The sequence below is a fragment of the Chaetura pelagica genome, unplaced genomic scaffold, assembly GCF_000747805.2.
Source record: "Chaetura pelagica isolate M959 unplaced genomic scaffold, ChaPel_1.0 scaffold103, whole genome shotgun sequence".
Taxonomy (NCBI): Eukaryota; Metazoa; Chordata; class Aves; order Apodiformes; family Apodidae; genus Chaetura; species Chaetura pelagica.
Window position 1 is genome coordinate 4,047,861 of NW_009953004.1, and position 12,968 is coordinate 4,060,828.

General features: G+C 47.6%; 1 protein-coding gene across 1 annotated transcript in view; it reads left to right on the forward strand.

Annotated features, from left to right (window-relative positions):
- The first annotated feature begins 1,571 nt into the window (after positions 1-1,571).
- The window catches only part of LOC104387846 (rho GTPase-activating protein 20-like), a 15,915-nt gene continuing 4,518 nt past the window's right edge, over positions 1,572-12,968 (forward strand). Inside the window, exons 1-10 of the mRNA XM_009996639.1 lie at positions 1,572-1,651; positions 3,124-3,294; positions 3,881-4,030; positions 5,493-5,534; positions 7,211-7,295; positions 8,106-8,183; positions 8,781-8,847; positions 9,880-10,068; positions 11,141-11,316; positions 11,869-12,030. Coding sequence (XP_009994941.1) covers positions 1,572-1,651; positions 3,124-3,294; positions 3,881-4,030; positions 5,493-5,534; positions 7,211-7,295; positions 8,106-8,183; positions 8,781-8,847; positions 9,880-10,068; positions 11,141-11,316; positions 11,869-12,030 — 1,200 coding nt within the window. The remainder of the gene's footprint in view (positions 1,652-3,123; positions 3,295-3,880; positions 4,031-5,492; positions 5,535-7,210; positions 7,296-8,105; positions 8,184-8,780; positions 8,848-9,879; positions 10,069-11,140; positions 11,317-11,868; positions 12,031-12,968) is intronic.

Sequence of the window (12,968 nt, forward strand, 5' to 3'; positions counted from 1 at the left end):
TAGCTGATGTTATTTTTATTTAGTTCTCCCTGTGAAGCTTCCGGAGATAGATCTTTGCTTGGCAAGGTCATGTCAGAGACTGAAGGAAAAGTTGCCATCTCTCTGTCACCGACTGCACACACACGTACACAAATAATCTATTTGGAGAGCACAACTGATGGTGCAAAGCTGAATATCCATAGGTTAAGAAATGGCTTTATGAAATGGTGCTTGCAGTCCCACTCCAACATGAGTTACCTGATCTTGTACTCTTTCTCTTTTCTGGGCTTCCTCACAGAAATCCCTGGGGACAGCCCCCCCAGGCAGGCTGAGCCCCTGCGTTGCTGCAGAACCAGCAGGAGCAGTGCCCAACCCAGCCCTTTAGCCTTCCCCTCTGCTCAGGAGGTCAGGGCCAGGCACCCAAACTCCCTCTAATCACCTTGCTTTTGGCCTTGACATCAATGAAATGAGGGCAATACCTTCTTCCTCTGACACCAGCAGGATGTGGTTGTAATGTGGTTGTAAGGTACTGAGCTGGGGCAGTGTTGTGTACTCAGAGATGGGACTGAGGAGCTCACATGCAACAAATGTTTCTGTATTCAGCAGATTTTTGGAAAGGCTATTGTTAATAAAAGGAACAGGCTTTCTCTGTAGGACCACTTCTCAACCAGCAATCCTGGTTTCTTTTATTCTTTGGAGATTCCATATTTTGATGTGTTCAGAAGTAAAAAGATCAAGAATTCTTGGCACACTCTAAACTTCCTGATACCTTGAGCTCTAATACAGGCAAATGCTGAAATGAGAAACAAGCAATGAGACAGATTTCCCCATGCTTAGTAAGCAAGAACCACTGATATATGGATTTCTCTCTATCATCTTTCTCCCTTTCTCTATTTAACAAATAAAAGGAGACCTGTGACCTTCATGTGTGTATTTTGACTTGGATGGTCATCATGTCTAACTCAGAGGTCTCACCACTGCAGCCACTTCCTTTCTGTGCCCTATGAGATTTGGTGGCTGTGGCTGCTAAAAAAAAGATACAAGTGTCTTGAGATTAAACTACCTGGTAAGTAGTAATAACCTACAGATTTGCTGAATCTGTAAGTCATGAAAAATGGATATAGAGAAAAATCTACTAAATAACCTCATCCATCTCTTCAGCCCCTAATAAGGCTCCCTACAGTATCATATGTGGTTCATAGCTTTGTCCAGTCTAGCTTTACATTGGATTTTTATACCTTTCCTTAACAAACTCTTCCATGGCACTTCCATGGTAGGAAGTTTTTCCTGACCTCTGGCTTGTGTTTTTGTTGTTTTTTTCTCTGCTTAATTTCGTGTCATTACTTTGAATTTTGGCTGTGAAAACTGGATGTATTTCAAGTTAGGGGAGTTTTAAGTGTCCCACGTAAATGTGAGAGTTGACAAATTTTTAGTAATAAGGAAGGGGAGGGAGGTGTCTGAAAGCCCAGATCAAGGCTCTCAGTGCTGAGGTTTCATCAGTGTTAGATAAAAAGAGAACTGGGAGAGTGCAATAAGCAAATCTGCTTCCCAGGTGACCAGGCTAACTGGAATGTCTTTTTGTCTTGCAGAAGATGAAGCCCATTGTCCAAAGAAGACGATCTACACCTTCTACCATTGCTAAAGCTCTTGGCAAGTCAAGGTACCATTCCAGGTAGAGGAAGAACTTTTCTGACTCCTTTTTCCACCTTTCTGCCCGTACTGACCAAAGCCCTCTTCAAATACTGGAAGGCCACTATAAGGTCTCCCCAGAGCCTTCTCTTCTCCAGGCTGAGCTGCACTCCTTTCTGCCTTGCTCTGATAGCAATCTTATCAATAGCAATTCCTGAGGGATTTGTTTAGCTCATTTTTTTTTCTTTGTAAGAAAGAGATTATAAAGCTGAACTGATTGACATTAGATCTGGACCAGCTCTCCTGAAAAATACCCCCTTTATATCACACCACAGGTGTGATAGATACCTCCTGCGTTTCTGAAATGGCTGTGTGGGGTCTGCCTCATATGATCATTTAAAATAAAGGACAGGGCTGATTTCCCTTTGCTTCTCTTCTGACCAAGTTGTGTGGCTTCCTTGTCATTCCCCAAACCCTCTTGTAAATAACACTAAAAAAAGTAACAAAGGGAAACAAATTCTTGACTTTATTTGGCTGGAGAATATCCTTGTGAGGGAGGAAAGCTTGAAATGTTTCTCATGATGGATTGCCATGGAAGGAACTGGTACAATGCCATCTTTTCTTAGGCCACCAGAGTATTGGAGAGCTTTATTTTTTTGCTGTCCTCTTTTTGCGTTTACAAAGCTGTGCAGCTCCTCCAGCTCTAGGAAATCCACTGCTCAACTGATGCACATCCAAAGCTTTTACTAACAAGTTTAAAGGCCATTTAGCTTCTCAGTGGTAGAGACAACAGATGTGTAAGTCGAGAATTCACCTGCTGGTGGCTGTGGAGTGGTGAGGAGGGAAGAGGGAGTTTCTGCATGCAGGATTGTGGGTGTTCCTGTGACTGAGAGGAGGCTGAGAAGCCAATGGGGAGCTCAAGGCTTGCTGGAGCTCTCCCAGCTGGGGGAAGCACAGAGAAAGGACCCGGTGCCATCCCAGCGATGGCTGCAGCACCCAAAAACTGGAGGGTTCTGTGGCGATGGCCCTTGTACCAGTTTCAGTAGAAACAAGATGCTGGATTGCGGCCAGGGGAGCAGGGGAGGATAGCTGGAGTTAGATGAGTACATGCAGTTCCTTTCTCCAAGCTGCAGCCCCTTCACTGACAAGCAGTTGTGTTTAGATGGTGACACAGGGAGCCGTGTCGGTCCCTGCCCAGGCTGGGCAGAGCCACCTGGCACTGCATCCCCCCCTCTCAGTCACAGCTCACATGGATGTGCTGAAAATAACTGTTTTACCTGAACAAGCAATGACTGAAAATGAACATTTCAGCAGCTCAGCCTCTCCTGGTATGGTGTGGGTATTCGGGCAGCATTCCATGCCCCCAAGGTGCACTGGGCCACTGCAGGGCCACAGTGGAAGTGCTGGGAGGAGAGCAGGGCTGCAGGCTGGCCCAAAACAGCCACCAGTGGCCAGTCACAGACCCTTGTGAATGAATCTTCTGAGAAAGTCTTGTCCTTTTTCTTCCCCTTCCAGAGAAACTGCCCTTTCCTGTTCTCACCTTGACAATGGGCTGCCAAGTGGAGTGTTCAGCAGCCCAGGCTCCACTTACATCCTGGATGAGCGGGTGCAGCTGACCATGGGCCTGCAGACCCAGGAGAGACACCTGATCCTGTTCAGCGATGTGCTGGTCATTGCCAAATCCAAGTAAGAGGGGTTCACACTCACTCCTTCTCCCCAACATGTGCTGCTGAAGCTGTGCTCTGAGCTATTTGTGGAGCAGGCATCAAAACAGCTCTTTACAAACATGGGTCTAAAATGAGGCATCTCTCCCTTCTGCCTCCAGAAATTCTTCTTGGTATTCATGTTTCACTCCATTTTCCTGAAGGTAAAGGGTGTTTTAATTGTTTTTTCCCTTTCCCTTATGTGGCTTCTTCATTAAATGGGATGAGGGCAAGATCTTGGCAGTAAGGACAGAAAACTGAGTCTTGATCTGGCTACTGCTGCCACACATAAATGAAGAGCTTAGGTGGCTTCAGTTATTAGCACAGACAGTAATTAGCCTAAATCACCATCTACCTCTGTGTGGCTCTAGTGAATCACATCACCCTAGGCCACAGATGTCTCACTGCAGCCACCAACCCCAAAACATACCTCCACATGCCCAGAAGTTTGGTTCTGGCAGGGGGCTTGTTGCTGTTACTGCATCTGCATGACTGGAAGGTGACATGACCAGACTCTGGAAGACTAGACATTAGGGTCTGGCCTAAGAAATCCATAATTTGAATTGCAGATCCTCCTCCAGCCTGAAGCTGAAAAAGCAGGTGCATCTGAGTGAAGTATGGACAGGCACCTGTCTCAGCGAAGTGACAGAGAAAAAGATGAGTTCTGAGAATTCATTTGTCATCGGCTGGCCTACCACCAACTATGTTGTCACCTTCAGGTATCTCATCAGACACCAGACTCTGCAGCCTGGCAGCTGCCCACATCTCTGACTGAGGCAGGGCCCTGAGCTCTACTACAGCCCTTCTCCCCATTGAGTAGAGGACTTGCACTCACCTCAGACAGTATGGTAAAAAGATGTTGGGAGACAGTCATCTTAGAAAGATACCTAAAGGTTGGTCCCTGAGAGCCTTTTAGAGGACCAGGCAGGGCTAACTCTGTTTCACAGCATCCTGGAACATCACAACCAAATCTGCCATAGCAAGCCAGCTTGTGCCATCATACAAGCACATTGTTTCAGCACCTATCCACAGACATTTCTGTAGGAGATTAGCCCTAGTCTGGGAATTTTTCAGGAAAAGGACAGGTTAGATTTGTCAATGAAAAATGCCAGATGGCCTCGTGCCAGGATTAAACCCCTTATCCACCCTTGGTGTGGCTTGGGCAGTTCCTGGGTTCCTGTGGGTGTCTGCCAGGATGTCCCAGGCCCATGGCAACAGACTATGGAAAGGTTCTTTAAGATGGGTTTGCACAAGCTGCACATTCCAGAGCTTGCTTAGCCCTTGCTAATCCCAAAAACAGAAATGCAAGGGGAGCATGGAGCTGGCTACAGACTAGCCCATTCCCCTCCAAATGCCACCTCAAAGACTATCCCACTACTGCACCTGAGCTAAGCAGGCTCACCAAAAAGCAGGTGAGCTTTTTATTACCTAGAGCTCAGTCTAGCCTGGCTAAACTGAACGTAGAGCTGGTACATCCACAGTGAGATCAGGTCACTCAGGCACCTCTGCTTCTCACTCTCCTTTGCAAAGTGAGGAGGTCAGCCTTCCAGGTTCACTGTGTCCTCAGAGGTCCTGCTAGCACAGCGAGGAACAGCTGATCTGGCCTGATGAGCAGCTGCCTTGGTGGAAAAATAAATGGGAGCCCTACCATGGTTTCCCACAGTCTGTCTCATGGTTTCCATGGGTCAGGATGGTGTCTCCCAGGTGATGCATTCCTGACCAGGACTCATGCCCTGACATGCAGCCCTTGGTGTCTTAGTCCAAATAAAGTTCCACTTCCTTCATGTCACTGAGACCTGGGTAACTCGTGTTGGCAACAGAAGCTTCAGGAACAGCAGATATTGGAAGGAAAAAACAGGAGAAGGAAAATAGCAATTAAAGGTCACTGCAAAAATAATAAGGGCCCACAAGATGAGTTAACTCCAGCATCACAGCAAGATATTTGTCCCGAATCTGAACACTCGCCAGCCTGGGCAGGAGACAGTCCAGTTTGTTGCTGGGATCTTTTTTGTTATTTTTGTTATTTGTTAAAATAGGACAGAGGCAGGAAAGGATTTGTTCCAGGGCTTTGCAGGAAGGAACTTTGACTTACATCTATATATAAATGACACTGGGTAGAGTTTCCAGAGGCTGTTCCCCACTCAGCTCTTGTTTGATGCTCTGCCTCCCTTTTATCTTCAGCTCAGCTGATGTGAAGGAGCAATGGCTGTCTGCACTGCTGTGGTAAGTGACCCTCCTTTCATCCTCCTCCTGGGTGGCTCCTCTGCAACTCTCAGAGGAGTATGTCATGCCAGGCACCACGTTGCCCTCTGATATTGGGCACATTGTCTAGCTACTGTTTGAAAAAACGCACCTTTGAAACCTGAATGTAGAAGCCCCTGGGTGAAAGCAAAGCTGGTGTTAACAGTCTAGGAAGGATAAAATCCTTTAGAAGATTACATTATTGGAGCAGCTTTTTTCCTCTTGAGCTGGAGGTTGGCTTTGCTGATGTCTATGGAAATGTCACACGTGTCACTGATTCTTCAGATTATTTTTTTTATTGGAACTGAAATTTGTATTTCCTGGCAGCTAGAGGCTACAGTTGTTTCTTCATCATGTTACATTTCTAGTTATTGTTTCCACTAACCCTTGGTCAGAAGTATTTCTGGAGGTACAGAGAGGGGAAAAGGTCTCTTGATTTGTGGAGGACAGTAAGGATCCTAAGCATGCTGGGAGGTGTTACACTAGACATGTCCATCTGCATTACAGCACTGCCATGGGGGTGCTGCTAGTCTGGGTGCTCAAGATAAAAGTCTCAAGCCAGTAGGAGCATGTAAGTGATGTGGACAGTGGGACTGAGTGTCCCCTCAGCAAGTTTGCTGACAACACCAACTGTGTGGTGTGGTTGGCACCCAAGAGGGAAGGGATCCATCCAGAGGGACCTTGACAGGCTGGAGAGGTGGCCAGTGCCAACCTCATGAAGTTCAACAAGGCCAAGTGCAGGGTCCTGCATCTGGACTGGGGCAACCCCAAGCACAAATATAGGTTGGGCAAAGAATGGATTGAGACCAGCCTTGAGGAGAAGGGCCTGCAGTTGTTGGTTGATGAAAAACTCACCATGAGCCAGGAATGTGCACTGACAGCCCAGAAACCAACCATGTCCTGGGCTGCATCAAACGAAGTGTGGCCAGCAGGTTGAGTGAGGTGATCCTGCCCCTTTGTTCCACACTCATGAGACCCCACCTGGAGAACTGTGTCCAGTTCTGGAGCCCTCAACACAGGAAGGACATAGAGCTCTTGGAGTGAGTCTGGAGGAGGCCATGGAGATGATCCAAGGGCTGGAGCAGCTCTGCTCTGGAGACAGGCTGAGAGTTGGGGTGTTCAGCCTGGAGAGGAGAAGGCTCCAGGGAGACCTTAAAGCACCTTCCAGTGCCTGAAGGGGCTCCAGGAAAGCTGGGGAGGGACTTTTTACCAGGATGTGTAATGATAGGATGAGGGGTTATGGTTTCAAGCTGGAAGACATGAGATTTAGGTTAGACATCAGGAAGAAATTCTTCAGTGTGAGGGTGATGAGAGCCTGGCCCAGGTTGCCCAGGGAAGCTGTGGCTGCCCCATCCCTGGCAGTGTTGAAGGGCAGGTTGGATGGGGCTTGGAGCAGCCTGGTCTGCTGGCAGGTGTCCCTGCCCATGCAGGGGGTTGGAACTCGATGATCTTTAAGGTCCTTTCCAACCCAAAGCATTTTATGATTCCGTGATTCTATCGCTACATGACTACACTGTGAACAGGGCATGTTATTGCTACTGTCGTAATTAATCTATATTTATCATAGTGCCAAGGAGTAGGTACCTTGCATCCTAGTCTTAGGGGCCTTCTCAAGTTTAGTTGGGAAATCATTCCCTCCTCTTTTCTTTGACTTTCAGGCATATCAATGAGGTAAAACAGAATGAATATCTGAAGAATCTAACCCTTCAAATCTTTGTGCTGGATGCTGACAACTGTTCTATTGTAAGTAAAGAACCTGCTCATCAGGCCAATGCTACATGGAGGTCTGTGGGGTAGGGGTGGGAAGACAGGGCTCTGGGGATGCTGCTGCTGTCCCTGTTTAAAATTCAGGTTCCACAGGTTATAGAGATTATAGAGGGTGTGCATCTGGGCAGCTGCATCCTTCCCACTGGAAGCCCACTCAGAGGGATTTGGTTTGGGAAATCAGGAGGTAGCCAGACCCTAACCGAAGAGTGGTTAATTCTTAAAATTATCATTGGGCTCTGGCTTCTTTTCTCTTTTCCTTCTGCTTCTGTTCCTAATTGGTGACAGTTTGTGGTTGAGTGACTGGTCATTCCTATTTTCAGGGCATTAAGTTGAGGATATTGATCATGCCTCTGGTTTGGTCTCCTGAATTAATTTACTGGAATGTGCCCCATTTTCTTCATATTAATCACATACATTTCTAGGCTTTGTGCTAAGCTTGGTGGGTCACATTTACTTCCTGGAGACTCAGTGCAACACTGGTGTGACCCAATACAGCAGCTGAACATCACATACTGCCTGGGATTCCTGCAGGACAAAATTTTTGGATGGTACAATAAACCCCTGACAGAAGAACTAGCAGAAAATGGTTTTCATAGTGTCTAACCATTAACAGTGATTTTAGTGCAGTTCAAATTAGCACAGCTCTTCTGACTGTGAGCATTTAGTAAAAAACAGTCAATAGGCAGATGAGAGACATTTTCCTCAGATTTTCAAGCTGCAAGAAACTGCAACCAAACTTCATGCCTTCTTCTTAGCCTCCTCTGTTTTCTCTGTTTTCCTTTCTAGACGGCATCAGTCGATGTGTCCAATGTGGAAACTGCAGAGAGTGTGATGAAGAAGACCCTTCTGCAGGTTGGACTTCCTGTAAGTGGCAGTTGCCTAGTCTGCCAGATCTTAGCTGAGGAAGCTGGCAACATATGAGTTACAGGACAAGGCAGATATGAAGAAGTCTACATTTACTGTAGCCAGCCAGTAAGGCACTGATACTCTCTGGACTGTAAGATGAAGCAATCTGTTCATGTGGGTGACAAGTATTGGGAGCACAGACATGCTTACATGCCTACATTAAATTCAAACCTTGTTTAATGAAGCCCTTTGGATGTCAGAGAACCCAAGCGTTTGCCATCCAGCGTTAGGATTGAGGCAAGCTTGACAAAGGTTTATTAATATAGCTCTGAAATACTGAACAAATCGGTGATGTTCTCAGCTGAACCTTGCCCATTGCAGTGGTCCAGCCTTTCCTAGTCCAGTGTTTAACAGGTAGCTTAGACAGTGTTCCAGTAGTTTAATACCAAGGAAGGCTGTGGATCATCTTGCTAAAACACTCTGGGAAACCATCACACAAATTTACACCCTTCTGGCTATCAGTCTTTTCTTCTCCTGAACCAAGTGTGGTGACACCTTGTGGGCCTCACCTTGGCTGCCTTCACCTGATATTTTTCTTTTTCCCTCAACTACCAGGGCACGACAAGTGAACACCATCTCTGGGTGATCTCAGGAAAAGATGACCCTCCTTACCCTCTTATTGGTAAGAGGTCTCCCATTTTCCCTCACTTCTAGCTCCACAGGAACAAGTGATGAATAATACCAGTGTGTCTGGCAGAGAAATACCTCAAACATTGCATTCTTCATTTAGAAAAGCAATGGTAGTGGGGGTGTTGCTGATGGGACATCAAGCTGATGTGAGATGTCAGTTGGCTTTTATGGTCTCAGGATCCACATTTCGTCAACATATGGTGACATATTTGAAGACCTTCAAACTTACCTCCCTTTTCCAAACAAATCTGTGCAAGACAGCAAAATGTAAAATTAAATGCATTATCTGCCAGAGAGGAAGCAAGGAGATAACACTGATTTACCCAGCATCTAAACCAAAGCTCTTGGATGCATTTGACCGGCTCTTTGCTTCTCTGACAGAGGTGTCAGTGGTGCAGCCATTGCTCAGACTGTTTTGCCCTGCTTAGTTGTGTTGAACAAGGAATCCCTGCACTAACATTGTGTTCTCAATAAATACATCCCCAGGCTCTCCAAGTTTATGCATATTGGTTTAATAAATAATTTTGCTCCAAAGTTTGCTCCTGTTTTCATAGTAAGAGGCCCTTTAGACTGCACATTTTTATTTGTAGGTGTTTATTGGTGGTTTCCAAGTTGTTGTGGCAGATGGTTACTCTTTGTATTCACCCAGTGCATACTGGAGTGTCAGAGTAAGCCAGCTTCTACACAGAGCAATGCTTGCAGTGTCTTGTTAGTGCAGGGGGGCCTATAACCCTATTAATAAGTGTTTAAACCTAGTTAACAGTGCAATGTTCTGGAGAGCTGCCAGTGAAGAGTGGCTGGCCAGGTTTAACTGAATGACCTTATTTGTAAAGTAATGATTGTGTGTGTGTATGTATGTATGTGCCTTGGCCTCTTCAGTCCACAGGCAGGTGTTTGAGCAACGTTGCTTAGATCCAGCTGCAGTGGGAGCCACTGGATGTGGCTGCTTCCTCCTGCCAGATGCGGAGCTGTTTTTACACAGCTGTGCCTTTACTTGCTCTTTACACAATTCTTTTCTCAACAGGGCACGAGCATCCCTTCAGCATCGCCTTGACCTGTCTCCAGGACTCTGCTGACCAGCAACAAGGAACCAACAACAGCACCATCCTGGCTGATGGGACAGAGGCTTCCTTCCTTGATCAGCTCCCAAAGGAGAAGCAGTGTCAGTTTGTCCTGAAGCCCAGGCTCCAAGCTCCCATTCAGCTGAGGAGAGGTAGGGGCTGCAGGAGCACATTCTGCCCAGGCAGAGGCTTTGTTGCTCTCCTTGGCAGCACCAGACTCTTTGTGTTACCTTATGTGTGTCTCACTCTCATACCTGGGTGTACGCAAAGAGGAGGAGATGGCAGAGGTGCTAAATTTATCTGGGCAGATGTTCAGAGTTGGCTTTCAGTCCTTGATCAGCTTTCCTTTGCAGGCTGTTCTTACACTGCACAAGTCCCAAAGAGCAGTGATGGAGTTAGAGTTGTGCTGATGGGGGTGGGGACAAGAGGAAATGGGGTCAAGTTGCACCAGAGGAGGTTCAGATTAGATATCAGAAAAAATTTCTTCACAGAAAGAGTGATGAGGCCTTGGAACAGGCTGCCCAGGGAGGTGGTGGAGGCACCATCCCTGGAGGTGTTAAAAAAAAGGGTAGATGATGTGCTGAGGGAGATGGTTTAGTGGTTAGAGGTTGTTAGGTGGATGGTTGGACTTGAGGATCTTGAAGGTCTTTTCCAACCTTGATGATTCTGTAATTCTGTGAACGAGCAGTTTTGTTGCTGTGTGCCACGGAACCGTCACAGTTGGAAAACACCTCTAAGATCACTGAGTCCAACTGACCACCCAGGGGGAGAAAACAAAACAAAACCAACCAAATAACAGCACACCACCGCCCCATGCCCACCAGAGCATGTCCTGAAGTGCCACATCTACACATTTCTGGAATCTCTCCAGGGATGGTGACTCCACCACGTCCCTGGGCAGCCCGTTCCAGGGCCTGACCACTCTTTGGGTAAAGAAATTCTTCCTAATATCCAGTCTAAACCTCCCCTGGGGCAACTTGACCCCATTTCCTCTCGTCCTGTTGCTATTCACCTGGGAGAAGAGCACAACACCCACCTCCCTACAACCTCCTTTCAGGGAGCTGTAGAGAGCAGACCATCTGACCATCCCCACCAAGGCTGCGGTTATTAACCACGCTCCTGTAGGAAGTCCTCGCTTTGCTGGGAGCTGCGATCCCTGTGGCTCACTCCCTGGGCAGTGGGAAGGACAGGAGATGTGTAGCCAAGGTCTATGCTTCCCTGCAGAGTCGCTGCAGAAGCTCACCAAGAGGAAGAAGTCTCTGATCGACTGGGCCCTGCGCCGCAGCACCAGCCCCCCTGCGGGCAGGTCCCCCTCGCAGTCGCCCACCGCCCCACGGAAGCTCTTTGGCCTCTCCCTGTCCTCAGTGTGTCCTGACGGGAGCCTCCCAAAGCCAATCATGGTAAGGAGCAACCTGCACTCTTTGTCCTGACCTAACTGCGCTAAGCGCCCAGAATTTAAAGCCACTCGAGGTGTTGATGGGCATTGGATTGGGAAGACCATGGTTGGCCTGCAATTCAGTCCTAGCTCAGTAACCAGGGTGAGCACTTCCCTCTCCTGGGCAGCCCATATCACTTCACACATAGGTGTCCCTCTCGTTTCCATGAGCATCTCCCTCCAGGTGATCACGAGCTGACAAGGGGCACTGTCAGTGGGCTGTGCCATACTGCACAGCCAGGACCTCATCACTTCAAGAGTCCACTGAACTCACACTTGCTACAGGACAAGCATGCCCCCCATGAGCTGTGCCTGCAGCTTCTCTGACAGGCTCTGTCCTTGGTCAAATTGTGATAAATCTCTTGCATATCTGCTGTGTTCCCAGTACCGACCAGGTCACAGGCTAATTACATTAGAATATGTGAGGTAGAATATAGAAAAACCAACAGGGTGAAGTGTTGGGCTCTCAAGTACGAAGTACCAAGTCTCAAGTACCTCAAGTAGGGCTTTCTCTTAGGATATGCTGCTGCTGCTGTACCACGAAGGTCCCTCCACTAGGGGCATTTTCAGACGTTCTGCCAATGCCAAGACTTGCAAGGAGCTGAAAGAGAAGCTGAACTCTGGAGATGATGTCCAGGTGGATGGAGAGTCAGTCTTTGTGGCTGCAGCTGTCATCACGGTATGTATGGCCAAGTAACTCAGCTCTCTGGGCTAACGGTACCTTCCTTCTTTAAGGAAGCAATATGAGTCTTTATGGATAGTGAAGGCTTGGGAGGGAACACAAAGCATTTTCCAACAAGGCATGTTCTCACCTGATGGCTTGATCCACAAAGGTCTCTGCCTGACCCAGTGGTGCTTGTTTTCCCACACAGACGTGTACTGTGGCCCTCAGGACAGAGTTTCATTACAAAACAGCCTCCAGCAGGTGACACAGTAATGGCTGCCCCCAGGAGAGCCACATTATCAATGCAGAAGTTATCTTACATTGCCAAATAACATGACAGAGTCTGCATGCAGCAGTTGAGATACTGCACTGATATAGGCATGAACTCTTTGGTGGCAGCTGCACAGATGCTTTTAGTCCTTTCTGGACACACAGCAGAAACTGCAGGGAGATGTGGGAGCACTCATGCCATTTCAGTGCAACTGCTCAGCATCCCCCCTCAGAGAGGCCATGCTCAAAGGAGGTGGCCTATACCATCTCAACCCTGAGCCTTCATCTTCTTGCCAGCCAGCAAGAGGGAGAGCAGCTGCCAAGTCCAAGCAGAGGGTTGTGGTGGGTTGGGCATGAAGCTTGTGATCATAGAATCATAGGGTGGCTGGTGTTGGAAGAGAACTTAAAGAACATCCAGTTCCAACCCCCCTGCATTGGCAGGGACACCTCCAACTAGACCACATCCAGCCTTCCCTTGGTGACTCCCAAGTTTTAGTAAGAAAGAGCCTCTTTTTTGCACTGGCATTTAAATGTCATCGGAACAATTCAGGCACCTAAAGTATAAAAAACATCCCTTTCTCTTCCTGTTGTTGGCCTGGTAGAAAAAGGGAGGCACTTCCCAGTGCAAGACAGAAGTTGTTCAGTGGTCTCCTCAGCAAACCCAGCCATGCTCCTAGCTGGCA